This window comes from Heterodontus francisci, chromosome 31, assembly GCF_036365525.1.
Source record: "Heterodontus francisci isolate sHetFra1 chromosome 31, sHetFra1.hap1, whole genome shotgun sequence".
NCBI lineage: Eukaryota > Metazoa > Chordata > Chondrichthyes > Heterodontiformes > Heterodontidae > Heterodontus > Heterodontus francisci.
The window spans coordinates 45,881,540-45,900,235 of record NC_090401.1 but is presented as its reverse complement, the minus strand read 5'-3'; the positions used below and the strand labels follow the sequence as shown (position 1 = coordinate 45,900,235).

General features: G+C 44.6%; 1 protein-coding gene across 5 annotated transcripts in view; it reads right to left on the bottom strand.

Annotated features, from left to right (window-relative positions):
- Positions 1–14,471, bottom strand: part of LOC137347225 (dnaJ homolog subfamily C member 5-like) — a 57,161-nt gene extending 42,690 nt beyond the window's left edge. For all 5 annotated transcript variants that reach the window (XR_010968909.1, XM_068011469.1, XM_068011471.1 and 2 more), the window contains exons 1-4: positions 14,336–14,471; positions 4,929–5,044; positions 3,495–3,708; positions 1,274–1,403 (exon numbers count right to left, since the gene is read on the bottom strand). Coding sequence is in view for 4 of the 5 variants with exons in the window: in XM_068011469.1 (XP_067867570.1) it covers positions 1,274–1,403; positions 3,495–3,708; positions 4,929–5,035 (451 nt within the window). In the remaining variant the exon portion in view is untranslated. The remainder of the gene's footprint in view (positions 1–1,273; positions 1,404–3,494; positions 3,709–4,928; positions 5,045–14,335) is intronic.
- Positions 14,472–18,696: the final 4,225 nt, after the last annotated feature.

Below are 18,696 nucleotides of genomic sequence, written 5' to 3'. Positions count from 1 at the left end.
CATCTTTCGGATGAGACATTAAACCAAGGCCCCCTCATCATCATCACATTGCTATGCAAAATGGCTGGCCCCTTTTCCTGTGTTACAACAGTGAATACACTTCAAAGTATTTCATTGGCTGTAAAGTTCTTTGGGCCATTCTGAGGTTGTGAAAGGGGCTATATAAATGCAAGTCTTTCTTTTGTTCTCTTTGGAATTAATATTCTATGGCTGCTCCAATGGTCTATTGGGTAAAGGAAATATCAGTGTGGCACTAAGCCACACAGACTAGAAGGTTGCTTCTAATTTAGCGTCTGTTCTATGCTAAGTTGGCTCATCTCAACTGGGAAACTGGTTGAAACACAATGACAGAAACGTTATAGAGGGAAAAGACCATTTGTCTCATTGAAGCCCATCCGTCTTGTGCCCGAACTCTCCCAACAATCCATGTCCCTTCAGTACCCTAACTCTCCCATTGAAACCATCCTCTAGTACCCTAACTCTTCCAACAAAACTCATCACTCCAATGCCTAAACTATTTCATTGAATGTCCTACCTCTACTGCTCATCAAAGCCAGTCTCTCTGGTACCCTAACCCTCCTATTGAAGCCTGTCCCACCAATACCCTAACTCTCTCATCAAAACCCATCTACCAGTACCCTAACTCTCCCAGCAAAACCCATTCCTCTGGTACCCTAACTCTCCCATCGAAATTTGTCTGTCAAATACCCTAACCTGAAGCCTATCAGCTGGGAATGGGTAGCCTGCAATTCACCTCAGGAGCAAGCTGTGGACTAGGGAAGTCTAAGATTAGCCAGGTTTCCCACGTTTAATCACTGCCTGGTCACTTGCTGGTAAGGGCAGATGTTTGGAGAACGCATAAGAACCAGGTAAAGTGCGGCTATAATAGGCCATTCAGAGGTGATGTCAGGAAGTAATTCAGGACACAAAGGGTAATGGAAATCTGGCAATCTCTCCCCAAAAGGCTGTGAATGCTGGGGGGACAATTGGAGCTCTAAAGATGATGATCAATAGATTTTTGTTGGGTAAGGGATATAGGGCAAAGGCGGGTAAACAGAGTTATGATATAGATCAGCTGTGATCTAATGGAATGTGGAACAGGTTCAAGGGGCTGAATACCCCTGGCCCACTGTTTCTATGCTTCATACCCCAGTGATAGTCAGCACCTTTAGGAGGGTAGGGTGAAAATGGGAAGGACAAACACTGGATTTAGGCTTTTCAAACACTTTTGAAGGATGGTTAGTGTGCATCTCTGTTACCGTGTGTTCCTCACCTGCGAACATGGGAGTATCCTCTGAGCTCTTGTTGGTTTCATCAACCTTTGACAAACACGTGCCACAGCAGAAGCAACAACACAAACAGCAGCAACAGCAAGTGGTGATCATACAGAAATAGGTCAAAAACTGCAAGATAAGCAAACAAGTCAGTGCACAATTACAGAAACCAATCTATACAGGAACTGAAACCAGACCTTCTCCTTCCTAAACCCAAGATCCTGAGTCCCAGTAGTAAGGACACCAACCACTGTCCCGGTTTTGGACCAGATGTATTCAATTTTTGAGTGGACCAATTTGTTAGGAAACAGTCAACTGGATGGAACTACTAATAAGTTTTCTTTATATTAATTTCTTTACTTTAACTGTGTCGAGTAACTTTTCAACTGTAGCTGAACTCATTGCAGTTTGATCATCCCTTTGATATAAACAGGTCCTGTAAGTAACTTGTAACAAGTCCTCGAGAGTTTAGAGGCCCGAGTGGACGTGTGAACTACATGGTATTGTGTAGGCTATTCGTCTTTCGATTTCACAAGGGCGCAGGAGAGGTTTCCATGCGAAGGGACATGGGTGATGGAAAAGTAAATGATGGCTCAAAGGCCTTTGATAGTTCACGAATTTGTGTAACTAACCTCTGCCTATAGGTTTGATTGACAGATCAAGCAGGATGTGTAAACCTGAAGTTATTGAGAAGGGAATGAAAGAAAGATTAAGGAATGCTAAAACATAATGAGTTTGAAATAAGGATATAAAAGAGTGGATGCTAGGGAAGAGCAAACAGAATTAATTTAAGGTTCGCTCAACCGCGAAATCAGAACTGTTAACGTGTGTGGATTCTCCAGTGAACTTGCAAGCTTTTGCTGCTGTGTGTTTAATTATTGTCGATAATAGTTATAACCACACACTTGATAAGTTCATCAATATCTACCTGTAATGCCATAAATACTATTATTTTGATGAGTAATTTAAGAAAATCCATCCTCCAACACAGAATAATAGAATGATACAGCATGGGAGGCCATTTGGCCCATCATGGCTGTGCCTGCTGTTTGAAAGAGCTATCCAATTAGTCCCACACTCCTGCTGTTTCTGCATAGCCCTGCAAATTTTTCCTTTTCAAGTTTTTATCCAATTCCCTTTTGAAACCTATAACTGAATCTGCTTCCACCACAGTTTGACTATGTTAATATGAATGAAAAGCACATCAAAAGCTGGGATTTTTTGAAAGTCTTTTCTTTCTTCTTAATACTCAGGATATGAAGTTGTCAGTTACTAAAAAGTTTTCAATTAACTTTCATTTGCTGCAAAGGAAACATATGGGGATTCTCCCACACACTCCGCTATAGCTTTGGTGGGACCAGAAGGGCCAGAAATTAGGCCAGGATCGTGAAACATCTCCCCTCAGCATGGCACCAAGGAATCAGCCTGGATTCTCTAGTCTCTAAAGGCGGGCACACTACCACAGAGCCAAGGCTGATATCTAAGCAAGGGAGGAAGAATATGTAGGACAGAGTAGTTGAAGTTGAAAATGAACAGAAGAAAGCATGAGGGTTTGACCAGCCAATGTTGAGGTGAGGACAGGATTGGGTTAGGCTGTGAGGCCACTACTCTTGAATAGCTTAACAGTCCCCACCATCTTACCCTTGCACATGGAGAATGGCTGCTTGGCCAAGGCACTGGAGGGCACCCAACGCCCATGGAATGTCAACTGCTCCAGGGGAGAGGCGGGAAGAAAGGAGATGAAATTTGGAATGAGTATGTCCCACCTTGCCATAGCATAGTGCATTGGCATTGCAGCCGAAACAAATGTGGGCATGGACAAGGGTTTCCAACTCTCCAGGATTGTCCTGGAATTTCCAGGAATTAAAGATGAATCTCCCAGACACTGTTGGAAGCAAAACCTGGGAGAAAAAAATATAGGGGCACTAAAATAAAATGGTGCATTATTTTCATTTTCTTTGAACACTTTTATACATTACTTATAAAAAATATTCCAGATTGGGGATAAAAGAGACTCTTTGTCTAACTGTCAAGATCATCCAATGGGATAATCAAGACTGTATGGGAAAGCGGGGCACTGCTAGGACTGATGTGTTGGGTGACCAATGGCGGGAGTGTGGGGGGTGGAGTGAGCAGAGGTGAGAGGTTGCCTGACGAACTTTCCAGGAATGCGTTCAATCAGTGTTAGCTGAGGCGCAACAGACCAGAGGCGCAGCTCACCTTCATGCAGCAGTTATTCTGTGAGGCAATGATGTTTTCCCCCTCCTCCCCCAACATGGAGGCCAAGCGCAGCCCAGCCGAGCCATATGAGTCGTAGATGTGCTTCTTCTTTTCATCAGAGAGTATGGCATTGGCTCTGTTTATTTCCTTGAATATCTCGGCTGCTGCGGGATTCTCTGGATTTTTATCTGGGTGGTATCTCAGTGCCAGCTTTCTGCATTTTAATCAGACACAGAATCACTAGCAACCAAAATAATGCCTTGACATGGGCACCAACTATCCTTCTGAAACTATTCCAGTGCTCTTGTAGCTGGCCTCCTATCTTCCACCCTCCATAAACTTGAGCTTATACAAAACTCTGTTGCTCAAATCCTAATTCACACCAGGTTCCATTCACTCAGCACCCCTGTGCTCACTGATTGATATTGTTTCCTAGTCCAGTGATGCTTCAATTTACATAGTCTACATCTTAAATCCCTCTATGGCTTCACCCCCTTCCTATCTCACTAACCTCCTCCAGCCTTACAATCCTTCGAGATCTCTGCACTCCTCCAATTTTGGCCTCTTGCGCTTCCCCAATTTTCATCACTCCACCATTGCAAGTCATGCCTTCAGCTACCTAGGCCCTAATCTCTGGAAATCCCTCCATAAATCTTTTTGCCTCTCTGTCCTTCTTTAAGATGCTCCTTAAAACCTACCTCTTTGACCAAGTTTTGGGCCACCTGTCCTAGTATCTCTTTATATGGCTTGGTGTCAAATTTTGTTTGATAATCGGTCCTGTGAAGCACCTTGTGACATTTTACTACATTAAAGATGTTATATAAATGCAAGTTGTTGTTGGCAATGTTAATATCAATTAGCTGGTGGCGGTGGCTCAGTTGTTGGATATGCCGCACAGTCTTGTACTGAATCATACAGATCACGGCAGGTCCCAGGTTTGATACTCAGTCTGCATTGAATTAGTGCTTTAACAACTGACCCACAGGAGAGCTATCAATATCCTAATTTAATATGATTAATCTCAGGTAAATTAGAAGATTATTAATGGGAAGATCTGAACCAGGTGTTCAAGGTGATCAAAGGAGATGATAAAGTAAATGGAGAGAACTATTTCCTCAGTGGGTTTGGGGTGGGAGTAGGCGGTGAGAGTAAAGAACAAAAGGGCACAAACAAAATTAGAGCTAGACCCTTGAGGGGTGGTATCAGGAAGTACTTCTTCACATAAAGGGTAGTGGAAATCTCGGACTATGTCCCCCAAAAAACTGTTGAAGCTGGGGGGGTGGTCAATTGAAAAATTTAAAACTGAGATTGGTAGGTTTTGTTGGCTAAGGGTATCGAAGGAGATGGGGCAAAGATGCAGATCAATTATGATATAATTTAATGGCAGAATAGGATTGAGTGTCTAAATGGCCTCCCCCGTCACTATGCTCCTACCTATATGCTCCTTTGACCTCTTCTGGCGTAGATTTCTTTGGCAAATGTAGAATCCTATAAAGAGTTTCGCCACTTGTTGAATTTGATCGCTCACGTCGGTTGGCCATTGTAGCTTCCTTTGGAAAATGAAGACAAGGTGACAGATTACCTGGTGGTTACCAAAGTCCCTTCGGTCTGATGGACTTCAGTGAAGAGCTAAAGTACAGTGCATTACTGGGGCTGAACAGAATGGAGGGAGGACATAGAATCATAGAACACAGAGAAAGGCCACTGGCCTTAGAAAGATTTACCTAATCATCCCAAGGCAACTAGGAATGGGCAGTAATTGCTGCCATATGGTATTGCCTGCAAACCAAGAGTAAATGTACGTAAATCCTTTGATGCACCTAATACAGCCATCACCTCAGCCTCACCTTCTGCTGCAGTGCTTTAATGCAGGTCTGGCAGCCCATAAAGGGCCTGAATTTCCTCAGGCTTTCTGCCACTGTAATTCTGCTGGAAGTGCATCAGAAGGGGGTGGGTGTTGAGACCAACCTAGAGGCAGCAGCCCCCAACGTAGCAGCAAATACAAACATAGCCACCAAAGGGTAGGTCACTGCTCTTGTGGGTCAAGCGCTTGATCCTGTCCATTTGAGCTTTGTTGCTGCTTTTTTTTATTATTATTCGTTCATGGGATGTAAGCGTCATTGGCTAGGCCAGCATTTATTGCCTATCCCTAATTGACCTTGAGAAGGTGGTGGTGAGCTGCCTTCTTGAACTGCTGCAGTATTGGGGTGCAGGTATGGGATGCAACAGGACCAACATCCTTGCTGGGAGGTTTGCTGCTGCTGTTGGGGGGTTGGAGGGGGGGACGTTAAACTAATTTGGCAGGGGGATGGGATACGGAGTGGAAGCACTGTAGGGGGTGATGTATAATAAAACATAAATGAGAAGCTAAGTCAATCTGGAGGGCAGAGTAAATGTAGACCTGTTAAGGCTCAAGCAAATAATGCAAGGCTGGATTGCATCTATTTTAATGCAAGGAGTCTTACTAGTAAGGCAGATGAATGGAGGGCGTTGATTAACACATGGAAATATGCTATTATTGCTATCACTGAGACATGGTTGAGAGAAGGGCAGGACTGGTAGCTCAATATCCCAGGGTATAGAATCTTCAGACGTGATAGGGGAGGGGGTAAAAGAGGAGGTGGCATTGCACTGTTGATTAAAGAGTCAATTACTCCAGTAAAGGGGGATGATATCTCAGAAGGTTTCTCTAATGAGGCCATATGGGTAGAACTTAAAAACGAAAAGGCGGCAATCACTTGGCTGGGAGTGTACTACAGGCCTCCAAACAGTCAGGGAGTGATAGAGGAGCAAATCTCAGAGAGGTGCAAAAATAATAGGGTAATAATAGGATGGGATTTCAACTTCCCCTATATTAGAGGGGATAATATTAGTGCAAAAGGCTTAAAGGGGGCGGAATTCTTCAAGTTCATTCAGGAGAGCCTTTTGAGCCAGCATGTAGAGAGTCCTACAAGAGGAGGAGTGGTACTGGACTTAATCCTAGGGAATGAAGCTGGACAAGTGATAGAAGTGGCAGTGGGGGAGCATTTCGGGGATAGTGACCATAACTCTGTAAGATTTAAGGTTGTTATGAAAAAGGACATAGAGGGACCGGAAATAAAAGTACTGAATTGGGGGAAGGCAGATTTCAATATGATTAAACAGGATCTGGCCAAAGTGGACTGGGAGCAGCTTCTTATAAGAAAGCCTACATCAAACCAGTGGGAGTCATTCAGAAAGAAAATTGTGAGGGTTCAGGTCCAACATGTTCCCGTAAAGGGAAGAGTAGGACCAACAGGTCAAGGGAATCATGGATGTCAAGGGATATAGAGGATTGGATAAGGAAAAAAAAGGAGACTTACGGCAGATTCGGAGCTCTGAAAACAGCGGAGGTCCTAGAGGAGTATAGAAAGTGTAGGGGAGTACTTAAAAAAGTAATTAGGAGAGCGAAGGGGGGGCATGAAAAATCACTGGCAGACAAGATAAAGGAAAATCCCAAGGCATTTTATAAGTATGTTAAGGGCAGGAGGATAACCAGGGAAAAAGTGGGGCCCATTAGGGATCAAAGAGGCAATCTGTGTGTGGGGCCGGAGGACATAGGTGAGGTTTTGAATGATTACTTTTCATCTGTGTTCACTATGGAGAGGGACGATGTGGGTGTAGTGATCAGGGAACGGGATTGTGACATACTTGATCAAATTAGAATTGAAAAGGAGGAAATATTAGCTGTTTTAGTGGACTTAAAGGTGGATAAATCCCCAGGTCCAGATGAGATGTATCCCCGGCTGCTATATGAGGCAAGGGAGGAGATTGCAGGGGCTCTGATACAAATTTTCAAATCCTCTCTGGCCACAGGAGAGGTACCAGAGGATTGGAGGACAGCGAATGTGGTACCATTATTCAAGAAGGGTAGCTGGGATAAACCAGGTAATTATAGGCCTGTGAGTCTAACATCAGTGGTAGGGAAATTATTGGAAAAAGTTCTGAGAGACAGGATTAATCTTCACTTGGAGAGGCAAGAATTAATCAGGGATAGTCAGCATGGCTTTGTCAGGGGGAGATCGTGTCTAAAGAATTTGATTGAATTTTTCGAGGAGGTGACTAGATGTGTAGATGAGGACAAAGCAATTGATGTAGTCTACAAGGACTTCAGTAAGGCTTTTGATAAGGTCCCGCATGGGAGATTGGTTAAGAAGGTAAGAGCCCATGGGATCCAGGGTAATTTGGCAAATTGGATCCAAAATTGGCTTAGTGGAAGGAGGTAGAGGGTGATGGTTGAGGGTTGTTTTTACGAATGGAGGCCTGTGACCAGTGGGGTACCGCAGGGATCGGTGCTGGGATCTTACTGATTGTATTGTACATTAATGATTTAGACGTGAATATAGGAGGTATGATCAGTAAGTTCGCAGACGACACGAAAATTAGTGGTGTCGTAAATAGTGTGGAGGAAAGCCTTAGATTACAGGACGATATAGATGGGCTGGTAAGATGGGCGGAGCTGTGGCAGATGGTGTGAGTTGATGCACTTTGGGAGGACTAACAAGGAAATGGATTATATAATGGATGGTAGGATCCTAGGGAGTACAGAGGGTCAGAGGGACCTTGGGGTGCTTGTCCATAGATCACTGAAGGCAGCAGCAGAGATAGATAAGGTGGTTAGGAAGGCATATGGGATACTTGCATTTATTAGCCGAGGCATAGAATATAAGAGCAGGGAGGTTATGATGGAGCTGTATAGAACACTAGTTAGGCCACAGCTGGAGTACAGTGTACAGTTCTGGTCACCACACTATAGGAAGGATGTGATTGCACTGGAGAGGGTGCAGAGGAGATTCACCAGGATGTTGCCTGGGCTGGAGCATTTCAGTTATGGAGAGAGACTAGATAGGCTGGGGTTGTTTTCCTTGGAGCAGCGAAGGCTGAGGGGGAACCTGACTGAGGTATACAAAATTATAAGGGGCATTGATAGGATAGATAGGAAGAAACTTTCTCCCTTAGCGGAGGGGTCAATAACCAGGGGCCATAGATTTAAGGTAAGGGGCAGGAGGTTTAGAGGGGAGTTGAGGAAAAAAATTTTCATCCGGAGGGTGGTTGGAATCTGGAACACACTGCCTGAAGGGTGGTAGAGGCAGGATCACTCACAACATTTATGAAGTATTTAGATGAGCACTTGAAATGCCATCGCATACAAGGCTACGGACCAAGTGTGCGAAAATGGGATTATTTTGGACGGGTGCTTGATGGTCGGCGCAGGCACGTGGGCCGAAGGACCTGTTTCTGTGCTGTAAAACTCTATGACTCTAGGTACACCAGACTTGCTAGGCCATTTCAGAGGGCATTTAAGAGTCAATCACATTGCTGTGGGTCTGGAATCACATATAGACCAGACCAGGTAAGGATGGCAGATTTCCTTCACGTTCGTGAACCAGATGGGTTTTTACAAAAATTGACAATGGTTTCATGGTCACCCTTAGACTAGGTTTTTTCAAATTCTAGATTTATTAATTGAATTCAAATTTCACCTCCTGCCATGGTGGGATTTGAACCCATATCCCCAGAGCATTAGCTTGGGCCTCTGGATTACCAGTCCAGTGACATTACCACGACGCCACTGCCTCTCCTGTAAATGCATTCTTGGAGAGTATGGACCATCCACTGCACACTTTGAGGACTGTATGTCCGCCAGGAAACGTAGGGTGCAAGGCGTGGCTTTCCTTTTAAAAAAAAATAGATTCCCAATGTGATTGTTTCTTCCTAGCCAAATTACTCTGGTCATTTTTGCCCCTCTTCCAATGCCACATCCCACTTTTTGGAGGATAGTTCCACAGGTGCTGTTCACCCTCCTGTACCTCGAAAATTCCTAATCCATGTGCACAAGGCTAGTCAGTGAGTATTCAGCAGGCAATTCCACTGTGGGGGGACTCACCAAGCCCAGTGGCCCTCTGATGCTGAGACAAGTGGAAGTCCAGCTGGAGACACCAAATAGCATTTAGGGGCAGGAACCATAGCTGAATTTCACCCTCTGTACTCCAGGATCACTGAGACCAATCAGAGAAGCACCCTCATCTCCATCCCCACCCCCATCCTACCTGCAATCAGCTAACTCAGCACAAGAGCTGGGTTTGGGCTTGAGACTCCCATTGATCTGGAAGGCTCAGTTACCCATTGGGTAAGCTTGCCAAGGCACCTGGGAGGCCTTTGAGCAGGCATCCGTCCACAAGCTTTTATGTGCACAGCTGTTTGTTGCTATTGAAACATCAGCCCTCCACCATGCGCCCTCCACCGCGCACCCCCCCACCCACCCCTCGCCCCCCAAAGATTCTATTGGTCCTATAGAGATGCATCGTTTGCAGCAGAAAGTGGAATTTACCCTCCTCCCCCACCATGTGCTGAGAATGAGCTGAACAGTGGCATGGACTATCATTGTTTTTGTATCGTCGTGTTCTTCCCTTGGAGAACAGGGTGAAGGATTGGGAGGATTCCCAGGCTGATTAGCAGTCTGCGACATGAGCTAGGCCCGCTGACCCCCTGGCTTTAGGCTGGAGTCTCCCAAAGTTGGTGATTCCCCCCCTCCCCAGCACTGCCTTGAGCAGCAAAACTATGAGCAAAGACACTTCAATACAGGGGCCCCACCTGAACGCTCCTTCCATTGGCTGTAAATTCTTTATACCATCAGATTGGGAGGGATGGGGGAGGGAGCGAGGGAGGGGTGGGAGGGAATGATGGGGTGGATGGGGGCTTGTGGAGGAGATGTGGGGATGGGAGTGATGTGGGTTGGGGAGATGGGGGGGAGATGTGGGGGATGGGGGGGATGGGTGAGATGTTGGGGAGGTTTGAGTTCTCTATGGGGGGAAGGGTTTTATGGGCTCCCACAATCTATACAGTGAGAGGGAGGCAACCACACAGGACGTGAGTATTCCACTGGATGTCAACCTGGAATTCCAAGCTGGAGCTCAGGTCTCTACTCGCCGAGAATGTCTGGAGCGGGGGTCGAACCTGGAACATTCTGACTCTGAGGTGGGAATGCTACACCACTGAAGCCTAACGCTGGCTTTCCGGACTGAATTGTTTACTGTTTACTGTTACTCCAGCAGCTGCCGGATGTCGAGCCTTTAACAAAAGCAAAGTCACATGCAGTTAGTAATAAAAACAGAAAGTACTGGATATACTCAGCAAGTCTGGCAGCATCTGTGGAGAGAGAAACAGAGTTAACGTTTCAGGTCGATGACCTTTCTTCAGAACATCAAATGCTGTTAGCTTCCTCTAAGTCATGGCTTAGGGTGTCAGAAGTCCACTAAAACTGAGCAGTTTATCAAAAGAATGTAGTTTTCTCATCTGATCTAAGTTAACCTCATCAGAAAGTTTTAAAGTTCAGCCAGCCCTAAAGAACAAGAATAAATAGCACCTTTCACGATGTCAGGACATCCCAAAGTGCTTCACAGCCAATGAAGAACTTGTTGAAATCTAGTCACTTGTTCTAACGTTAGGGTTGGAGGCATTCCTGGAGGCTTGATCATGTAATGTTCTGACCATGGGACATCTGGCATATGCTGCCTGATCACATGATATCTGATCACATGATGTTTGATCATCTTACATCTCCAAATGTTGTTAGGTTTACTGTATAAAGCTGGGTCCTCTCTACTCGATTATATTTTTGTCATGGTTTTGCACCAGAAGCTGTTGTGCAAGAAGTTCTGAAAACCTGGAGGCGAAGAGGGGAAACCAAGGGCAGGATAGGATTTGCAGGAGGGAACCCAGAGTTGGGAAGAACTTTAATTTCACCAGTAACTAATAGTAACTCACCCAAATTGCACTGATAACTTATAGTAATACTGGTAATGCTCAAATTTCCCTCATAAGCAACAGTAATATGATAACTCATTGATAGTCTATATGTTACTGTAATTAATAGGTGTATTGCCCTGATATCCTACTTGTAACTAGTAGTAATCCCAGAACCCATTGATATTCACCCTGAAACCGTAGCCAGCATCCCTCTCCACTTTTAACAGGCACCACCTCTCTCCCGATCTCCTTGGGCTCTGGTTTGAACTACGTTTCTGTGTGAAGGTCATGACTCTGAACTGAGAACCTCAGTAAGAGCCAATGTGTCCTTGGCCTTCACACCGGCCACTAGAGACAGACCTGAACCAAACCGAGAGATCACAAGGACAATGGGCTTGGTATTTGGGCCACTTCTCACAGTGCACATCATTCTAACCTCAGATTAGCATCAACATTTCTAAATAAAGAGTTTTCATAGAATAATAGAAATTTCAGCACAGGAAGTGGTGACTAGCCCCTGGTGCCTGTGTCACTGCTGCCATTCACTGCAGTAAACTGCATTTTCCCCTTGCTTGTGATGAAGCCTCTCCTGGGCTAAGTTCAAGAACCTTCCTTCTTGGTCTTTCCAGTGGGAATGCTCGATTGCCTTGTTCCCCATTCGCCCACCAATGGAAATAATTTTTCCTGTTTACCGACAGCAAGGTCTCCAGATTTTACTCCACGTTTGTTGGCTGTTCCTCCTTCAGTGATGCTTCCACTCATAATCTGGTTGCTGCAGCTGCTGCTCCCATCTCTTCAAAATTATTGGCACCCACTCTCACCCCATCCCCCAGTCTCCCTCTCTTCCCCATCCCCTTTCCTCAATTCCCATTCATCAGTCTCCCTCTCACCCCATCCCCCAGTCTCCCTCAACCCAATCTCCCTCCCTCCCTCATTCCCCAGTCTCCAACTCTCCTGCGTCTCTTTCCTCAATCCCTATTCTTCAGTTTCCAGCACCCACCCCCCCCCACTCCCCCTCCGCCAACTATATGAAAATATAAGTCTGGAGAGATATACAATGAGCATCCAAATCTCTATTGCCTGTTTCACAATTTTGAAAAAACTCAAAATTACTCCTGGGCTATCTAAAATTGTTTTTGAAAACTGATATGAAAACTTTAAAAAAATGCCTTCAATACTGTTCACAGTAAGTAATCTTTGTGCACACCTTCAAAGTGCTTAAGCATTTTAATATATAGTATTTCAAAAAAATCTATTTATGTTGTTTGTAATATTTACATCCTTCCACTTAAATGTTGTGAAAATTAAAATAATTGTCAGGGACTTGAGAACATAATCTAGGCTGACATTCCAGCACCAGTGCTGAGGGAGTCTGCACTGTCAGAGACGCCGTCCTTCAGATGAGATGTTAAACTAAGGCCCCTAATTTGAAAAAGAACAAGGGTGTTCGCCCCTATTTCCTGGCCACTAGTTTTCCCTCAACTAACACCACCTAAGAGCAAGTTTATCTGGTCATTTTCACATTGCAGTTTTTGTGAGCTTGCTGTGCACAAATTGACTGCTGCGTTTCCTATATTTTGACAATGACTGCACTTCAAAAGGAATTCATTGGGTGTAAAGCGCTTTGGGACGGCCGGAGGTTGTGAAAGGCGCTATATAAATGTAAGTGTTTCTTTCTGTTTATACCACTATCGGGCCAGATTGTCCAAGCCAGCACAGTGCTAGTGATCGAAGCGGAGGGGTCCAGGAGTACCCCGAGAGGGGCATTTCTGGGTGTTGAATATAGTTGAAGTTGGCCCTATGCCCATGGGTTGGACAGTGGAATACATCAATCAGGGTTCGTGTACCTGATTGCTCTCCAGTGATCTCTGCTGGAAAGTGTGTGCATCTGCATCAACACCCAGTGCCAATATAGTCCCCTACTCTGGACACTCACCATCCGAGGCTCACACTTGAAAGACAGCCACAAGAGTGTGGGACACCTGTGGAACTATGGCCCCAAAAGAGAGGCAAGGGGGGGGGGGGGGGGGGGCAGCACCAAGAAAAGGAATCAGTCCCTAAGCCAGTGGGAGATGGGGATGACTGGTGTTGGAATAGATAGAACAACAGGCAAAATGGCCATTCTCAGTCACAGCACACCTAATGCATTATTTTGTCTGATCCTTACAAATCTCACCCAAAAGATTGTTGCCATTTATCATGGTCAGTTCTTTGACTGGCCAATCCAGTTTTGAAGTCCAGATGACCATAAATTTCCAAAATGTAAACTCTGTTGTTAAAAATCAATTTTGACTAAAAAGAAGCCCATTTTTCCCTTGCAGGTTTTATGATGTGGAAACATTAGTTGTTAAGATTAGATTAGATTAGAGATACAGCACTGAAAACAGGCCCTTCGGCCCACCGAGTCTGTGCCGAACATCAACCACCCATTTATACTAATCCTACACTAATCCCATATTCCTACCAAACATCCCCACCTGTCCCTATATTTCCCTACCACCTACCTATACTAAGGTTTTCGTCCCACTCCCCCACTCCCCTTTCCTTCTTAACCTCTCTCCCTTTTCGCCTCTCCACATTCCCACTCTACATTTGCCCCTCCGCTCTCCTGCTCTTCCCCTATCTCACCCTCCCTCCACACTCCCCTTCTCCTCTGCTCTCCCCCTCTCCCTTCTCCCCATTCCCCAGCTCTCCCACTCTCCTTTCCCACTCCTCTGGTCTCCCATTCCCAGTCTCCTCCATTCCCCCTCTCTTCCTGCTCCCTTGCACTCTCTCTCTCTCTCTCTCCCCACTCTCCTTTTGCTCCACTCTTCCTCTCCCCCTGCTCCCTTGCCTTCCCATTCCCCCACTCCCCCTCTCCTCCTGCTCCCTTGCTCTCTCTCTCTCCCCACTCCCCAAGCTTGCCTCCCGGCAGCTTTTTGGACTTGTCAAGTTTAGACCTCGCCCACTGATATTCCAGCAGCCACAGTCTGATAACAGCACACAAAGCAGCTCCCACCTGATGCACCTGTACAACAGGAGTAGCTGAAAGCTCTCAATGGGGCTGTGCTGTAATTTCAATGTCGTTTCCTTACCTTCAGTTTCTGCTTGGATCCAACGGATGCAGACAATATCGCCGCTAACCAGATTATGACTTGGTAGGAAATCTTGCCCAGGGACTTCCTGAATTCAGCTGTTGAAGGCCTGCTCCGAGCATATAGCAAGTCTTGTGATCAGTACCAAATAGAAAGAGAAACTGCCTTTCACATTAGGGAACATGATACACACCCTCCTGGCTGGTGTATAATATAGCAAGCGATATACTCTTGACTTCATTGAGAAAATCCATTTCAACTACCTACAGTGGCTTTGTTCGTACATGCACCACCCAGTGTGGAACTGAGCTATGCCCAGGATAGTACCAGCCTCAGTTCCTGACCTGCGTCCAGTTAGCTCACCTGAATCCATAGGGGTGCTAGATGTGAACAATTGATCTCGATTGGCCTTGGGCTCAGGTAACTAGACAATCAGCCAGGGCTCCCCTCACCTGATCAGTATCAGTGACCCCCATGTGGTAAGTGTGTGGTTGTGAAGTGCCTTGGGCTGTGATGCTCTTCATGGTCGAATAGCCAGTGACGACTCACCATATGGGCTCTCAAAGGACTAAGGTCATCGGGCAAGTTATCAGAGGGCGACTAAAACTTTATGTCAGCAAATGTTGAGTTGGAAAATATATATACACACACATATAAATCACTCTAGTCTAGGTAGAAACAACATACAATTACTCTACTCAGTAACTTAATCATAGAATTAAACTGTCTAAAATGAACAGGTTAAAATAGCAGGCAAAGGAATTTCACATGAAACCCAGAGTTGCATTTCAACTTACAAATCTTTACAGTTTAAAGATTACTTCAAAGCAAATAAAATCGGAACATTCTATCGCTATGGCCTCACCGAGCCTGTAATTATGATGTCAGCATATTCTATCGCTATGGGTTCAGTAATGAGTTCAAATGGGCTTCATAAGGTCTAATGGGAAGATGATGTGGTTTATTATTATAGAAGGATGAGATTAAATGGATTGTAGGGCTTTCTGCATATGCCAAATTAATATTAAAAACCTACAGCAAAAATTATTAAGTGCCAGAGGGTAGGTTAGCATCTGTGGAAATGTTCTACAACATCAGTTAACAGCTTTCGGAAGGGATGTGAGGAGAGTTTTGTGATAAAGGGTGGTTATTGGGTCCAAAAGTGGCAGAAATGCAGTAGCTTCCTTGGGCAAAGGGGAATAGGCAGCTGCTGACAGTTTCTAATTGTGTATCAGAGTGTCCCAATGATGCTTGCATGCCACGGTGCGAGGTTCTAGCCTGTGCCGCTGTTCAGTCTTCTGTGGGATAACCTTTGCTGGTATTTCCCGCAGTGCTGTTGTGGGGAAGGGTGCTGGTTCTGGACAGAACAGCTGGAATCAAGAGACTTCCGCAAGAGGCATTGCAGAAAGGGGTTTCCAACCCTCCTATCTTATCCTGGAGTCTCCAGGAATTAAAGGGTAGTCTCCTGGACATTACTACAAGTCCCATTCACCTATCACCTCTGTGCTCACTCACCTACATTGGCTCACATCCATCAATGTCTCGATTTTAAAATTCTCATCCTTGTTTCCAAATCTCTCCATGCTCTCCCCACTACCCCACCCCTAACTATGTACCCTACCTCCAGACCTACAACCCTTCGAGACCTCCGCACTTCTCCAATTCTGGCCTTTTGCACATCCATGATTTTAATCACTCCACCATTGACTGCCATACTTACAGTTGCCTAGGACCTAAGCTCTGGAATTCCCTCCCTAAACCTCTCTGCCTCTCTATAGCTTGCTCCTCCTTTAAGATGCTTTTTAAAATCTACCTCTTTGACTAAGCTTTTGGTCACCTGTCCTAATATCTCCTTATATGCCTCAGTGTTAAATTTTCTTTGGTGATCGCTCCTTGGCACATTTACTACATAAAAGGTTCTATATAAATGCAAGTTGTTGTTACAGCTGATGCAGACCAGATAGTCCTGGGCAAGCCCATAGAAATGAGAACAGGGATCTTGTGATAAATCCTCAAAAGATCATGCATTTAGACAACACCTTATCACATCCATAGGACATCCCAAAGTGCTTCATGGTCAAAGGAATACTTCTGAAGTGTTTTAAAGTAGGAAACACAGCAGCGATTTGCTGACAGCAAGGTCCCACAAACGAGCAGATAATCTGTTTTCAGTGATATTTGTTGAGGGATAAATATTGAATAGAACACTGGGGAGAACTCCTCTGCGCTTCTTCAAAATAATGCCATGGAATCCTTTACATCCACCTGAGAAAGCAGACAAGGACTCAGTTTAATATTTCGTCTGAAAGAGGGTATCTCCGACAGTGCAGCTCGCCCTCAGCACTTCACTGGTAGGGTCAGCCTAGATTTTGTGCTTAAGTCTCTGGAGTGGAAAAAACTCACAACCTTCTGACTCAGAGACAAGATTGCAGCCACTGAGTAACAGCTGACACTTTTGAAGTATGATGCAAAGGGTTCCATAGTTCATTCTAAAATTGCAATGCAGTAAAATACATAAATTGTCTAAAAAAGGGACTGGATTAGGGCTACACAGATTGGTGATTTTTATTGACATTTTGTGTATTGGATGATAATAAGCTATGTGTGCGTGAGAGAGATTCCTTGTACTGGATTCAGTTTGCTTGTAGAATAGTGACCCCTGTTGCACACCAGTGTTATGTGATGAAGAACAAGGACTTTACACATCTGCACCATTTAGACCTGCCACATGAGCTAAATGATTTTCCGAAATGGACAGAAGCAAATTGATGGTGAGCAGGGGTTGGCATTATGACTTGAGTTCTTGCTAAAAATTCCTAAGATTTATGGAATTTTTCACGATTCCTGATTCATGTGGGAAACCTGAGCATATGAATTTTCTTTCCGTGCTGGAAGCGCAAGAATTAAACTGAAGTAACAAGTGTGGGAGTTGCGAATGAACCGCAGGTGGAATTTTGACCCTTTTTTGATGGTGATGAATTAACTAGAAACCTTCATAATCAATGCCTTCATATCACTAAGGATCAAAATAGAAATAAATTGGCTTCTGTTTTAAAAACCAGACTTCTGGTGTCTGGACTCTATTTTAGAAATTCGAGACAAAAGCCCATTTTTCCAGTTCAACAATAAGCCTAACATATTGAAACATATACATATTAATTTAACAAGTCAAATATAATTTCCTTTAATGCAGCTAAAATATGAAAGATATAGATGAAAAATGTTTAGAAACCCTTGCTCCTTGTGCAGCCACCCAAGGGGGAATCAGTTAAGTGCAGATGTTCCTACAATAGAACAAGGCTTGTGAAGTATTTTTTGGAAAATACAATCCTCATTACACAAATATAAATGAATCCTAAAGTAAACTTCATTGATGCACCAATTTGTGTAGGACTGCACCTATCCCTGTGTTTCTTAAACACTTTACACAGTTTTTCCTACATTGCAACTTTAGATGAATGAAGGAAACGAGAACTGTATGTCAAAAAGAAATGCCAAAACTAAAAATACTGAAAAAATCCTTCCTTTGAAATTATAAAGCCACATTCTTAAAATATTTTCCAAATACATTTCAAAAAAAAAAATATTGACCTTAAAGGACTAGAATAATCAAATAGTCGCTTGGTTAGTACAGAACTTGAGTATTGCTGAAAAAGGAAAGATGCTATCGAAGCTTTTTGTTTTGCGCTCATCAGGACAGATGCAAGAATGCCAAATTTCAAAGGGAGCAATAAATTATACTGCATGAGAAAGGGTGCTGATTGGTTGGCAAGTCAATTCTGACTGGTCATGGTGTTACCATGGAGATTGCACCAGGGAACTACTGACCCACGCTTTTGTTAAATTCAAAAGAGGCACAATGCCTGCAGAGGACAGGTCCCTGCATATGAATAAAAGCAAAATACTGCGGATGCTGGAAATCTGAAATAAAAACAGAAAGTGCTGGAACAACTCAGCAGGTCTGGCAGCATCTGTGGAGAGAGAAGCACAGTTAATGTTTCAGGTCAGTGACCCTTCTTCAGAACTGGCAGATATAGGAAATGTAAAAGATTTTAGGCTGCATTTTCTGACAACACTACCACTAGGTGGCGCTGCAGTGGCACATGTGCAAATTTTAGCCTGTGCCACTAAAACGTCACAGTCTGCAACGTCAGCAGCTGCCAGGACTAAAGATGGCGCTGCTCAAATAATTGCACGAAGGCAACCTAAGCACATGGGAGCACACAATGGCCAGATGGAGAGAGCGAACGGGCGGGCCTGGGGGAACAGAATGAGCAGGTGGGTGGGCTGGGGGGTGAGAGAGCAAGCGGGTGAACGGGCGGGCCGGCGGGGGGTGGGGGGGGGGGGAGAGAGCAAGTGGG